The 12895-nt window shown below is 43.6% G+C and overlaps 1 protein-coding gene across 1 annotated transcript in view; it reads left to right on the top strand.

The window, feature by feature from the left end:
- The window catches only part of LOC124722659 (rho GTPase-activating protein 45-like), a 699512-nt gene that overhangs the window by 599828 nt on the left and 86789 nt on the right, over positions 1 to 12895 (top strand). The window contains exon 16 of the mRNA XM_047247804.1: positions 1964 to 2213. Coding sequence (XP_047103760.1) covers positions 1964 to 2213 — 250 coding nt within the window. The remainder of the gene's footprint in view (positions 1 to 1963; positions 2214 to 12895) is intronic.

The following is a 12895-nucleotide window of genomic DNA, read 5'->3' as shown; positions in this document are numbered from 1 at the left end:
ATTTTCAAATTTTGGGTTTGGAGGTTCTTGTTTATAAAGATCAAAATTTATGAGATTTGAAATTGTTTAAATGATAATTTGTTTTTTTCAATATATACAAATAATATATTTGGTTCTGATTTATAAACAATAAAATTTGTTAGATTTGAAAATTTTTAAATGAGAAAATGAGAATTTTTTCTCAAATGGGCACATGCAGTTTTTTGGTTCTTATTTACAAAGTACAAAAAATATTAGATTTGAAAATTTATAAATGAGAATTTGGTTTTTGGAATAGGAAACTGAGATTTTTAAAATTTTATTTTTTAATGCAAATTAAGATTTCCTTTACAATAACTTCCTAAGTTTTTTAATTATCCCATTTTTTTCTCAATTTCACTTTTCATTGTGTTAATGTAGGTTTTAATTTTTGAATATAGCGAAATAAGATTTTTTTGGTTGGGGGAATAGTGAAATTGGTTCTTGATCGTCATCCTGGAAATTTGACTCAAAAATGCTCTTTGCACCAGAACTCTCATAGACATAGTATTCAGATTTCATGTAAACTACATTCTAGTAAGTAAAGTCTGCACATTCCAGTAAGACTAAAAGTGCAATAGACACAAAATGTTAATACAAAGACTAAATGCCAAATAAATGAATATTGTTTTAAAAAATATGTGTTATTCACAATAAAACATTAACAGTAGACCAGTAACATTGCAGTAGACCAGCACATAATGTATGATAACTAAAGTCTGCTACAAAATATTTAGAAATTACAGTAGGACGCAAAGTACAAGTCACACAAAATTGCTACAGCTTCCACTACTCAAATGATAATATTAAAATACAATGAAACTATTCTTATATTTCTCAGTTTTGATTAAAATTACTGGTGGCACACATCTTAGGTACGGTCACTTGTTTGCAGATTAAAAGTGTGCGCCAGATCGGGACTCGTATCTGTGATCTTTGCCTATCATGGGCGAGAACTCTACCGGAGACGAGGTACTGGCATAAGTAAGGCTTTACGGACGGTTTTGAGTCATGCTTCGACATCTCAGTTTGTAGAGTACTTGACCCAAATGGCAATGGTCACAGATTGGGGTTCAGATCAGGCATACTGTTTTAATCTGTCACGAAGTTTCAAATCGGCGCATAGTTCGCTACAGAGTGAAAATTCATTCTGCGGCTGCGATAATTTTGTTACATGCATGTGATTGGGTGTTTCGATTTAAAAGACGATGCTGTTTGACATGATTAGATGATGGATGTTGTGTTTGTGCAATTGGGGAAGGTCCTGGAAAAAGCAGAGGGGAATGTTGAACATTTCACGAACGCAAAAGAGACTAGGACAGTTAAAGGCGTTAGGACATGCACGAGGAATGCTAGTGCTTAGAAGAAAAGAGGTAACAATAGGATTTTACTTAAGAAGTTTTACAAAAATCTACAGAGAAATAGGAATAATATGAGAAGACGACAGATGTAGGCGGGGAAGACAGATGACTGTGCACGGTGATTAAGGTGTTTGAGGGCATACATAGTGTAGGAGAAGTTTGGAGGTGTGAAGTTAAACGTAATGTTGATAAAGATAATGACCGCGCAGCCCATTTATATAGTGTGCTCTCAAAATCTCGACTCGAGGTGAGACCAGGTTCAAAAATGGTTCAAATGGCTCTGAGCACTATGGGACTTAACTACTGTGGTCATCAGTCCCCTAGGACTTAGAACTACTTAAACCTAACTAACCTAAGGACATCACACACATCCATGCCCGAGGCAGGATTCGAACCTGCGACCGTAGCAGTCGCGCGGTTCCGGACTGCGCACCTAGAACCGCTAGACCACCGCGGCCGGCTGAGACCAGGGAGGAAGCAGTTCAATCACTTACACTTTTTTGCACTGGTCGGTGTGCAGTACAAATCCAGCAAACAGTGGACGGCTTCGTCAATTTACAGAAGCAATAATATGTATGTTGCAGGCTGGCCAAAGAATTCGCTTCTGACGAAGACCTGGACCGGGCGCGGTGCGTACAGAGCTTCCGGGAGCTAGTGGCACGGCTGCCCAAGTCGCACTACCTGACACTGGCGGCCCTCATGCTGCACCTAAAGAGGGTGGCCGACGAGGCAGACGTCAACAACATGCCCGCCAGCAACCTGGGCATCGTGTTCGGCCCCACGCTGCTGCGCCCAGACGAAAGCATGCCATCCATGAACTCTCTGGTCGATACTGTGAGTACGCTTACTGCTGTATGAGAAAGACTCAATTAAATTAACCTGTACACCGTACTCCCACATTATACTTTTCCTTCACTCTAGAGATCGGAAGTAGGATATACAGTCGTGAGCAACGGAACTGAATTGGTAGTAGAGCATAGTATCTACACTACTGGCCATTAAAATTGCTACACCACGAACATGACGTGTTACAGACGCGAAATTTAACCGACAGGAAGAAGATGATATGATACGCAAATGATTAGTTTTTCGGAGCATTCACACAAGGATGGCGCCGGTGGCGACACCTACAACGTGCTGACATCAGGAAAGTTTCCAACCGATTTCCCATACACAAACAGCAGTTGAGCGGCGTTGCCTGGTGAAACATTGTTGTGACGCCTCGTGTAAGGAATAGAAATGCGTACCATCACGTTTCCGACTTTGATAAAGGTCGGATTGTAGCCTATCGCGATTGCGGTTTATCGTATCGTGACATTCCTGCTCGCGTTGGTCTAGATCAAATGGTTCAAATGGCTCTGAGCACTATGGGACTTAACATCTGAGGTCATCAGTCCCCTAGAACTTAGAACTACTTAAACCTGACTAACCTAAGGACATCACACACATCCATGCCCGAGGCAGGATTCGAACCTGCGACCGTAGCGGTCACGCGGTTCCAGACTGAAGCGCCTATAACCGTAGGTCTAGATCCAATGACTGATAGCAGATTGTGGAATCGGTGGGTTCGGAGGGTAATACGGAACGCCGTGCTGGATCCCAACGGCCTCGTATCACTACAGTCGAGATGACAGGCATCTTCTCCACATGGCTGTAACGGATCGTGTAGCCACGTCTCGATCCCTGAATCAACAGATGGGGACGTCTGCAAGGCAACAACCATCTGCACGAACAGTTCGACGACGTTCGCAGCAGCATGGACTATCAGCTCGCAGACCATGTCTGCGGTTACCCTTGACGCTGCATCACAGACAGGAGCGCCTGCTATGGTGTACTCAATGACGAACGTGGAAGCACGAATGGCAAAACGTCATTTTTTCGAATGAATCCAGGTTCTGTTTACAGCATCGTGATGGTCCCATCCATGTTTGGCGACATCGCGGTGAACGCACATTGGAATCGTGTATTCGTCATCGCCATTCTGGCGTATCGCCTGGCGTGATGGTAAGGAGTGCCATTGGTTACACGTCTCGATCATTTCTTGTTCGCATTGACGGCACTTTGAACAGTGGACGTTACATTTCAGATGTGTTACGACCCGAGGCTTTACCCTTCATTCGATCCCTCCGAAACCCTACATTTCAGCAGGATAATGCACGACCGCATGTTGCAGGTCCTGTACGGGCCTTTCTGAATACAGAAAATGTTCGACTGCTGCCCTGGCCAGCACATTCTCCAAATCCCTCACCAACTGAAAACGTCTGGTCATTGTTGGCCTAGCAACTGGCTCGTCACAATACGCCAGTCACTACTCTTGATGAACTAAGGTATCGTGTTGAAGCTGCATGCGCAGCTATACCTGTACACGCCGTCCAAGCTCTGTTTGGTCCAATTCCCAGGCGTGTCAAGGCCGTTATTTCGGCCAGAGATGGTTGTTCTGGGTACTTATTTCTCAGTATCTATGCACCCAAATTGCGTGAAAATGTAATTACATTTGTCCAATGAATAACCGTTTATCATCTGCACTTCTTCTTGGTGCACCAATTTTAATGCCCAGTAGTGTACCTATCATCCTGATTATGAGAGCGACATGTCGTGGCATCGACTCCAGAAGACTTCGAAAGTGTTGAGGAGCCATCCTCAATCATGACCGTTCAGCTGCCGCCCACAACATAATGAAATTGGGCGCAGCTGACTCGAAGACGCACACGCCTCGCTCGATGGCGTCCCAGATTTACACAATAGGGCCGAGATCAAGTACGCTAATGGGACGGGTTGCACAAGCGTGCTCACATGTGTGTGAAGTGTTGCTCAAATCATTCTAACTCAGTTCACGAGTATCGAAATGATACACTGTTCAGTTGAAGGTGCAGGTCACTAGTGGATTGCTGTATACAGGGTGTTACAAAAAGGTACGGCCAAACTTTCAGGAAACATTCCTCACACACAAATAAAGAAAAGATGTTATGTGGACATGTGTCCGGAAACGCTTAATTTCCATGTTAGAGCTCATTTTAGTTTCGTCAGTATGTATTGTACTTCCTCGATTCACCGCAAGTTGGCCCAATTGAAGGAAGGTAATGTTGGCTTCGGTGCTTGTGTTGACATGCGACTCATTGCTGTACAGTACTAGCATCAAGCACATCAGTACGTAGCATCAACAGGTTAGTGTTCATCACGAACGTGGTTTTGCAGTCAGTGCAATGTTTACAAATGCGGAGTAGGCAGATGCCCATGTGATGTATGGACTAGCACGCGACAATAGCCGTGGCGCGGTACGTTTGTATCGAGACAGATTTCCAGAACGAAGGTGTCCCGACAGGAAGAAGTTCGAAGCAATTGATCGGCGTCTTAGGGAGCACGGAACATTGCAGCCTATGACTCGCGACTGGGGAATACCTAGAACGACGAGGACACCTGCAATGGACGAGTCAATTCTTCGTGCAGTTGACGATAACCCTAATGTCAGCGTCAGAGAAGTTGCTGCTGTACAAGGAAACGTTGACCACGTCACTGTATGGAGAGTGCTACGGGAGAACCAGTTGTTTCCGTACCATGTACAGCGTGTGCAGGTACTATCAGCAGCTGATTGGCCTCCACGGGTACACTTCTGCGAATGGTTCATCCAACAGTGTGTCAATCCTCATTTCAGTGCAAATGTTCTCTTTACGGATGAGGCTTCATTCCAACGTGATCAAATTGTAGATTTTCACAATCAACATGTGCCGGCTGACGAGAATCTGCACACAATTGTGCAATCATGTCATCAACACAGATTTTCTGTGAACGTTTGGGCAGGCATAGTTGGTGATGTCTTGATTGGGCCCCATGTTCTTCCACCTACGCTCAATGAAGCACGTTATCATGATTTCATACGGGATACTCTACCTGTGCTGCTAGAACATGTGCCTTTACAAGTACGACACAACATGTGGTTCATGCACGATGGAGCTGCTGCACATTTCAGTCGAAGTGTTCGTACGCTTCTCAACAACAGATTCGGAGACCGATGGATTGGTAGAGGTGGACCAATTCCATGGCCTCCACGCTCTCCTGACCTCAACCCTCTTGACTTTTATTTATCGGGGCATTTGAAAGCTCTTGTCTACGCAACCCCGGTACCAAATGTAGAGACTCTTCGTACTCGTATTGTGGACGGCTGTGACACAATACGCCATTCACCAGGGCTGCATCAGCGCATCAGGGATTCCATGCGATGGAGGGTGGATGCATGTATCCTCGCTAACTGAGGACATTTTGATCATTTCCTGTAACAAAGTGTTTGAAGTCACGCTGGTACGTTCTGTTGCTGTGTGTTTCCATTCCATGATTAATGTGATTTGAAGAGAAGTAATAAAATGAGCTCTAACATGGAAAGTAAGCGTTTCCGGACACATCTCCACATAACATATTTTCTTTCTTTGTGTGTGAGGAATGTTTCCTGAAAGTTTGGCCGTACCTTTTTGTAACACCCTGTATGAACAATGGGACTCAAATTTTCAGGTAGTAATGTGAGGCGATGGTAGATGTAGCCCCTTTCCACACATGTAAACCGATCGCATGAGAATAACTCCATCACGTGCCTCCACTGTGGCTTGTTACCAAGTGTGACACATCGTCTGATACTACGTATCTTGGACGTATCCATTCTCTGCCACTGGTGTGTGTGTGTGTGTGTGTGTGTGTGTGTGTGTGTGTGTTCTAACGTGTACCTAGACTCATCAATCCTGGTATTGTTTCTGCAGCCATGTTAATTTATGTGCTCTTTTATGCGTACTTAGCCAGAGGTATTATCGTACTCCAAAACATCCGAACGATCTTAACTGTTATGATAATGCCTGTCTCTGGAACATATGTGTAATTTCGTGTTATTTAAAATGCGTTCGCCTGATTTGCACGCTGGTTTTCCTGCAGTTCCTCTGATCTTCTTACGGAACAGTCGTTTTATTCCACAAAATGCTTACCGCAAGAGATCACTAGAGGTCACTGCTCTTTATAGCAATCAGTCTATGTGAAAATTAATACCATCTTACTACAAATATTGTTGCTAGAGTTGAGACAGTCCGTAGCGTTTGTAAACTAAACTTTATTACAAATTAGTGACTGTTTCAAATGTACCACCAACCTCATTCGTATCTACTACAAAAATAACAGTAGTAACTCACTCACATAAATCATTCACTAATTCTCGGTTGAAACTAAATATTTTTATGAAAAAAATAAAGAATACTTAGACTTATATAGATCTATGAAAATTCCAAATAGCCGGCCACTGTGGCCGAGCGGTTCTAGGCGCTTCAGTCCGGAATTGCGCTGCTGCTACGGTTGCAGGTTCGAATCCTGCCTCGGTCATGGATGTGTGTGATATCCTTAGGTTAGTTCGCTGTAAGACAAGTAGTTCTAAGTCTACGGGACTAGTCCCATAGCACTTAGAACCATTTGAACCAATTCAAAATATTTTTGCTCTCTTAAGTCTCTGCGACCATCTATTAACCAGAGGCGAGGTACTGGCAGAAGTAAAGCTGTGAGGACGGGGCGTTAGTCGTGCTTGGGTAGCTCAGTTGGTAGAGCACTTGCCCGCGAGAGGCAAAGCCCCCAGTTCGAGTCTCGTTCCGGCACACAGTTTTAATCTGCTAGGAAGTTGCACCTATCAACCGATGTTTACTTGGCGACAGGTTTTTGATAAACTGGTTAAAAAACTAATCAGTGAAAAAAAAACATGATTAACATCAGCAAGCGCCGTATAGAATCCGCAACATGAAAAACCTATTTCTAGTAATGCGCTATAATCATGACATGTCTATGTGCAGTTTCAAATTCCGTTATTGCCCTTGTTATCTAGCACCAAGTGACACTAAAAGTCTTAAGGTACTCATATGCATATGTTTGAAATTTGTGTGAGAAAACGAACTGTTTCGTTCTCAATCTGGATTCAGACGCAACTGCCAAGAAACCAAAATTTCGTGCCTAACCGATAATCGATCAAGGCACCGATTTTCATTGCTGACTAGGCATAAAGACATGTGAAACATCAAACTTTTCACCAATATCAGTTAATAAGTCAGAACTTGAAAGTAAATGACGAATTTTCTTCTGCCCCAAAATCCTATCAAGCGCCTATTGTCCCTCTTAACTTAACTAACCACAAAAGATTTTTAATATATTTTCATTCGCAAATAAAAAGTGTGTTTATAATTGGAATTCAGTGATGTAAATTTTTATGACTGTCGGGGGATCGAGCACATCACATAATTGGATTATTATATAAGCACAATCAGACGTTTGGTATATTTTCACCAGTTGCGACATGTTTGAATTTGAACTGACGAAACATTTTTCTATTCCCTCTCCGGTATTTGAACTCGGTACCTTTCGTCCTACGAACAGTTTTTTTCACCTGTACCTGTATGTGCGCATATTTGACCAGAAATAACGTGCGAAAAATTTTGTGCTGAATGGATGTCCAACCCCACACACATCACCACGAACGCACGGTAATTATAGAATTCTTTTTCTTCGGCAGCTAGGAGTGGCATGTTACGGTAGAAAGTTCTATGCTGACTCCGAAGGGACATTAAGTAGAGAATTCTTTTTCGCCAGTAGCTAGGAATGCCGTTTTGAACTTGAAGTGATGTGACGAAAAGATCACTGTCTGGCTGGGAGTTGAAACCAGCACGTATCGTTATTGTTTACAACACACGAAAAGACTTGAAAATGATTTTTTTTCACAAGTAGTGCGGTATACACAGGCTAGGGCTTGAAATAGCATGATAAATATTTTCGCGACGGGTCAGGATCGAACCCAGGTACGTGCCTTTCATGGACATCTAGCGGCGCTTTCAATCTTGGGGAAAACAACAAAATTATGGAACTGTATCGTCTGGAGAGGCGATCTGAATTTAATTCACAGTCCAGTGAACGGATGTCATGTTTATTGTGGATTCTGAAACACGATGCAACCTGATTTTCTTCACTTGGTGTTACCAGAGGTGAAGGAGTTGTGTTCGTGTCTTTTGAAAACGGTCGCCTCACGTGAGAATCGAACCTGTACCATGCACATACGAAACTCGTATCAATCAACCAGACCACTGAGGCAGTGTCATGATTGTGTTGCAACGGAAGGCACACCGCACTCCACGAGAGTTCTGACTTCCTCAGGGTGGATTCCTGCCTGTTCAATACATTCATATCCTGGCTCTGCTGTAATCTTCTTCGACCACATCGCCCTTCACCAACAGCTTGGTTACTCAGTGCGCACTTCTGACATGACTAATACCTCAGGTAATTCTGTAATTCAATGAGAGTTTGTATTATACTGAAGTCACCACAAAAAGCAGTTCATATGCGGGTTTAATTGCTAATTGAATACGGTTAATTTAAGACTCTAGCATCAAAAAGAGCTTACACTATTGACATGGTGAAGAGAAACCGGCTCTAAATTAACTGGTCAATTATCAGCGAGCACCTACAACGAAAACTACGCTAATCGCAGTGGGATGTAAAAGCGCTTCTTGCCATCAATACCCCGATTCGAATTCGTTTGGAAGTTTTCAGGGTCTCAACAAATTTCTTAGTCCGCGAATTGCTAATACAGAGTATGAAGTTATCAGGTAATTCAATTATATTATCGTTATTTCTATTATTTCCTGCATTCACCCGCTGCTACTGTTGTGCCTGCAGGAAGCATTTAATGCAATTTGGTCATTATTGGAAGCAGTTTCTCAATAATAGGTAATTATTTGGTTGTTCCCATATTCAGGAAATACTTTTGGCGTTAATATTGGACATCTCCAAAGGCTCGTTGATTACAATCGAACTAAATTTTTTTATGAACTCGTTACTTGATAACAGAAATCACGTTGAATTACTTCATTTATTTCTGCTTAGCAAAGACGCTCGTAAAAAGCTCAGACAGACGGTATATGATAATTCAAAAGCCGGAAGATGTAAATTACCTATGTTAACCGTCATGGTCATTCTTTACAGATAACTTGTTCGACTTGGGCGAGGTTTCAGCGGAATTAGTTTCAATTTAGATCCCTCTTCAACGACGTATAAAAATATTTCTCAGTTAAAAACTTCACGACCGATTCATCGACCTCACATTTATTCGCCCACCAAACATTCTACGTCTGTGGAATACCAGTTTCAGTGAACTGATTTACCGAGGATTGTGGTACGTAATGCTCCTTGTCGCCGGAAAATACCCAGTTGCCTTATTCTGCTACATAACTGCACTGTAGCAGTAATTTCGAGGGCAAGAAATGCTTACGACTGCAGAATTTAACAGTGTCGTGGATTCCACTTCCCTCCGTACCCTAAAACTCCACTCATAGACCCCGGCAGGCCAACTGGTACCACCGACCGGTATGTCATCCTCTACCATTGGCGTCGTTGGATACGGTATGGAGGAGTATGGGATCAGCCCACCCCGCACGAGCCTGAGTGCCCCTTCTTCCCGTCCTCCCACCAGGATAACATCTCTGGCATACCAGGATTCGAACCATTCTCCTCCACATAGCAGCCAGCCACGCTGACCACTCAGCTATGGAGGCGGAGTAGTTCTGCGTAGTGCGGCTGGTCCCGGTGGAGGTTCGAGTCCTCCCTCGGGCATGGGTGCGTGTGTTTGTCCTTAGGATAATTTAGGTTAAGTAGTGTGTAAGCTTAGGAACTGATGACCTTAGCAGTTAAGTCCCATAAGATTTCACACACATTTGAACCTTTTTTTCTGCGTATACCTGACCTATACCGACACAGCATCAGTTCAGGTCCCAGGTACTGCAAAATATACACTGACACCAGCCGTGTGCTCGTACTGCCAACTTCATTGTACGTTCCACCCGATTTTGTAATAAAAAAAAGCGTACCGGCTGAACATGAGATGTTTTATTTTGTTTCGTCTTTCCTTCTGGGAGTTTTCTGTCAGCCAGCATATTCCCTTTAAACCAGCGAAATGAGGTAAAACGCATCTGCTAACCGATTCACAAATTGCTGTTCGGTACTGTTAAGGAAATTTCTTTTAACGTTCATCGTGGGGGAACTAATTTAATTTTCTCTACAAAAGTCTTAAGCGACGAAGTTTACAAATTTCCCATATAAGAAAAGCCCATTGGCCAGATGGGAAGAGGTTTAAAAACATCCCGCACCTTCTGAGCCAGTTTGGTCTTTTCATCAGACAGCAATGCATAAATATTTTGTCCAAGAGACGTTGTGTTTCTGCAGCTGTGGAAATCATTAGTTGAAATCGTATTTAACACCTAAGGTTGCGGAACTGCTAAAAATCTAAAAACTATTATCAATCGAAGATTAAGTTTATGGTCAAACTGGCCTTATTTGTACTAGAGAATTGAGTAGAGTCTGTTTCTCCTTGTCTTCCTCCAGCGTCCGTTGGAAGCTATATACATTTACAGGATGTTTCCGTAAGAGTGTGCAAAAATTTGACAGGACAGTGGATACTGAACAATTTGACGTATGAAACCTGGGGTCTGAGAAGCCAGCTTAAGGAGATTACAGGACTAAAATCGTGTTACTATGTACTTTTTTATTTCCATTATTTACACTACTGGCCATTAAAATTGCTACACCAAGAAGAAACGCAGATGATAAACGGGTATTCATTGGACAAATATATTATACTAGAACTGACATGTGATTACATTTTCACGCAATTTGGGTGTATAGATCCTGAGAAATAAGGTCCTAGAACAACCACCTCTGGCCGTAATAACGGCCTTGATACGCTTGGGCATTGAGTCAAACAGAGCTAGGATGGCGTGTACAGGTACAGCAGCCCATGCAGCTTCAACACGATACCACAGTTCATCTAGAGTACTGACTGGCGTATTGTGACGAGCCAGTTGCTCGGCCACCATTGACCAGACGTTTTCAATTGGTGAGAGATCTGGAGAACGTGGTGGCCAGGGCAGAAAGGCCCGTACAGGACCTGCAACTTGCGGTCGTGCATTATCTTGCTGAAATGTAGAGTTTCGCAGGGATCGAATTAAGGGTAGAGCCACGGGTCGTAACACATCTGAAACGTAACGTACACTGTTCAAAGTGCCGTCAATGCGAACAAGAGGTGACCGAGACGCGTAACCAATGGCACCCCATACCATCATTCCGGGTGATAGCCAGTATGACGATGACGAATACACGCTTCCAATGTGCGTTCACCAGGATGTCGCCAAACACGAATGCGGCCATCATGATGCTGATCCGAAAAAATGACGTTTTGCCATTCGTGCACCCAGGTTCGTCGTTGAGTACACCATCGCAGGTGCTTCTGTCTGTGATGCAGCGTCAAGGGTAACCGTAGCCCTGGTCTCCGAGCTGATAGTCCATGCTGCTGCAAACGTCGTCGAACTGTTCGTGCAGATGGTTGTTGTCTTGCAAATGTCCCCATCTGTTGACTCAGGGATCGAGACGTGGCTGCACGATCCGTTACAGCCATGCGGAGAAGATGCCTGTCATCTCGACTGCTAGTGATACGAGGCCGTTGGGACCCAGCACGGCGTTCGGTATTACTCTCCTGAACCCACCGATTCCATATTCTACCAACAGTCATTGGATCTCGACCAACGCGTGCAGCAATGTCGCGATACGATAAACCGCTATCGCGACAGGCTACAATCCGACCTTTATCGAAGTCGGAAACGTGATGGTACGCATTTCTCCTCCTTACACGAGGCATCACAACAGCGTTTCACCAGGCAACGCCGGTCAACTGCTGTTCGTGTATGAGAAATCGGTTGGAAACTTTCCTCATGTCAGCACGTTGCAGGTGTCGCCACCGGCGCCAACCTTGTGTGAATGCTCTGAAAAGCTAATCATTTGCATATCACATCATCTTCTTGCTGTCGGTTAAATTTCGCTTCGTGGTGTAACAATTTTAATGGCCAGTCGTGTAGTTACAGTTAACTTCAAATAGTATCACTGACACAACGAACGTACTACATCTACGTCTACATCTACATGGTTACTCTGCAATTCACACTTAAGTGCCTGGCAGAGGGTTCATCGAACCATTTTGATACTACTTCTCTACCATTCCACTCTCGAATGGCGCGTGGGAGAAAGGAACACTTAAATCTTTTCGTTCGAGCTCTGATTTCTCTTATTTTATTATGATGATCATTTCTCCCTACGTAGGTGGGTGTCAACAAAAAATTTACGCATTCGGAAGAGAAAGTTGGTGATTGAAATTTCGTAAATAGATCTCGCTGCAAAGAAAACCGCCTTTGTTTCAATGACTGCCACCACAACTCGCGTATCCCATCAGTGACACTCTCACCCCTTTTGCGCGATAACACGAAACGAGCTGCCCTTCTTTGCACTTTCTCGATGTCCTCCGTCAATCCTACCTGGTAAGGATCCCATACCGCGCAGCAATATTCCAGCGGAGAACGGACAAGTGTAATGTAGGCTGTCTTTTTAGTGGGTTTGTCGCATCTTCTAAGTGTTATGCCAACAAAGCGAAGTCTTTGTTTCGCCTTCCCCAGAATATTATGTATGTGGTC

This window comes from Schistocerca piceifrons, chromosome X (assembly GCF_021461385.2).
Source record: "Schistocerca piceifrons isolate TAMUIC-IGC-003096 chromosome X, iqSchPice1.1, whole genome shotgun sequence".
NCBI lineage: Eukaryota > Metazoa > Arthropoda > Insecta > Orthoptera > Acrididae > Schistocerca > Schistocerca piceifrons.
This window is presented reverse-complemented; position numbering and strand designations above follow the sequence as displayed.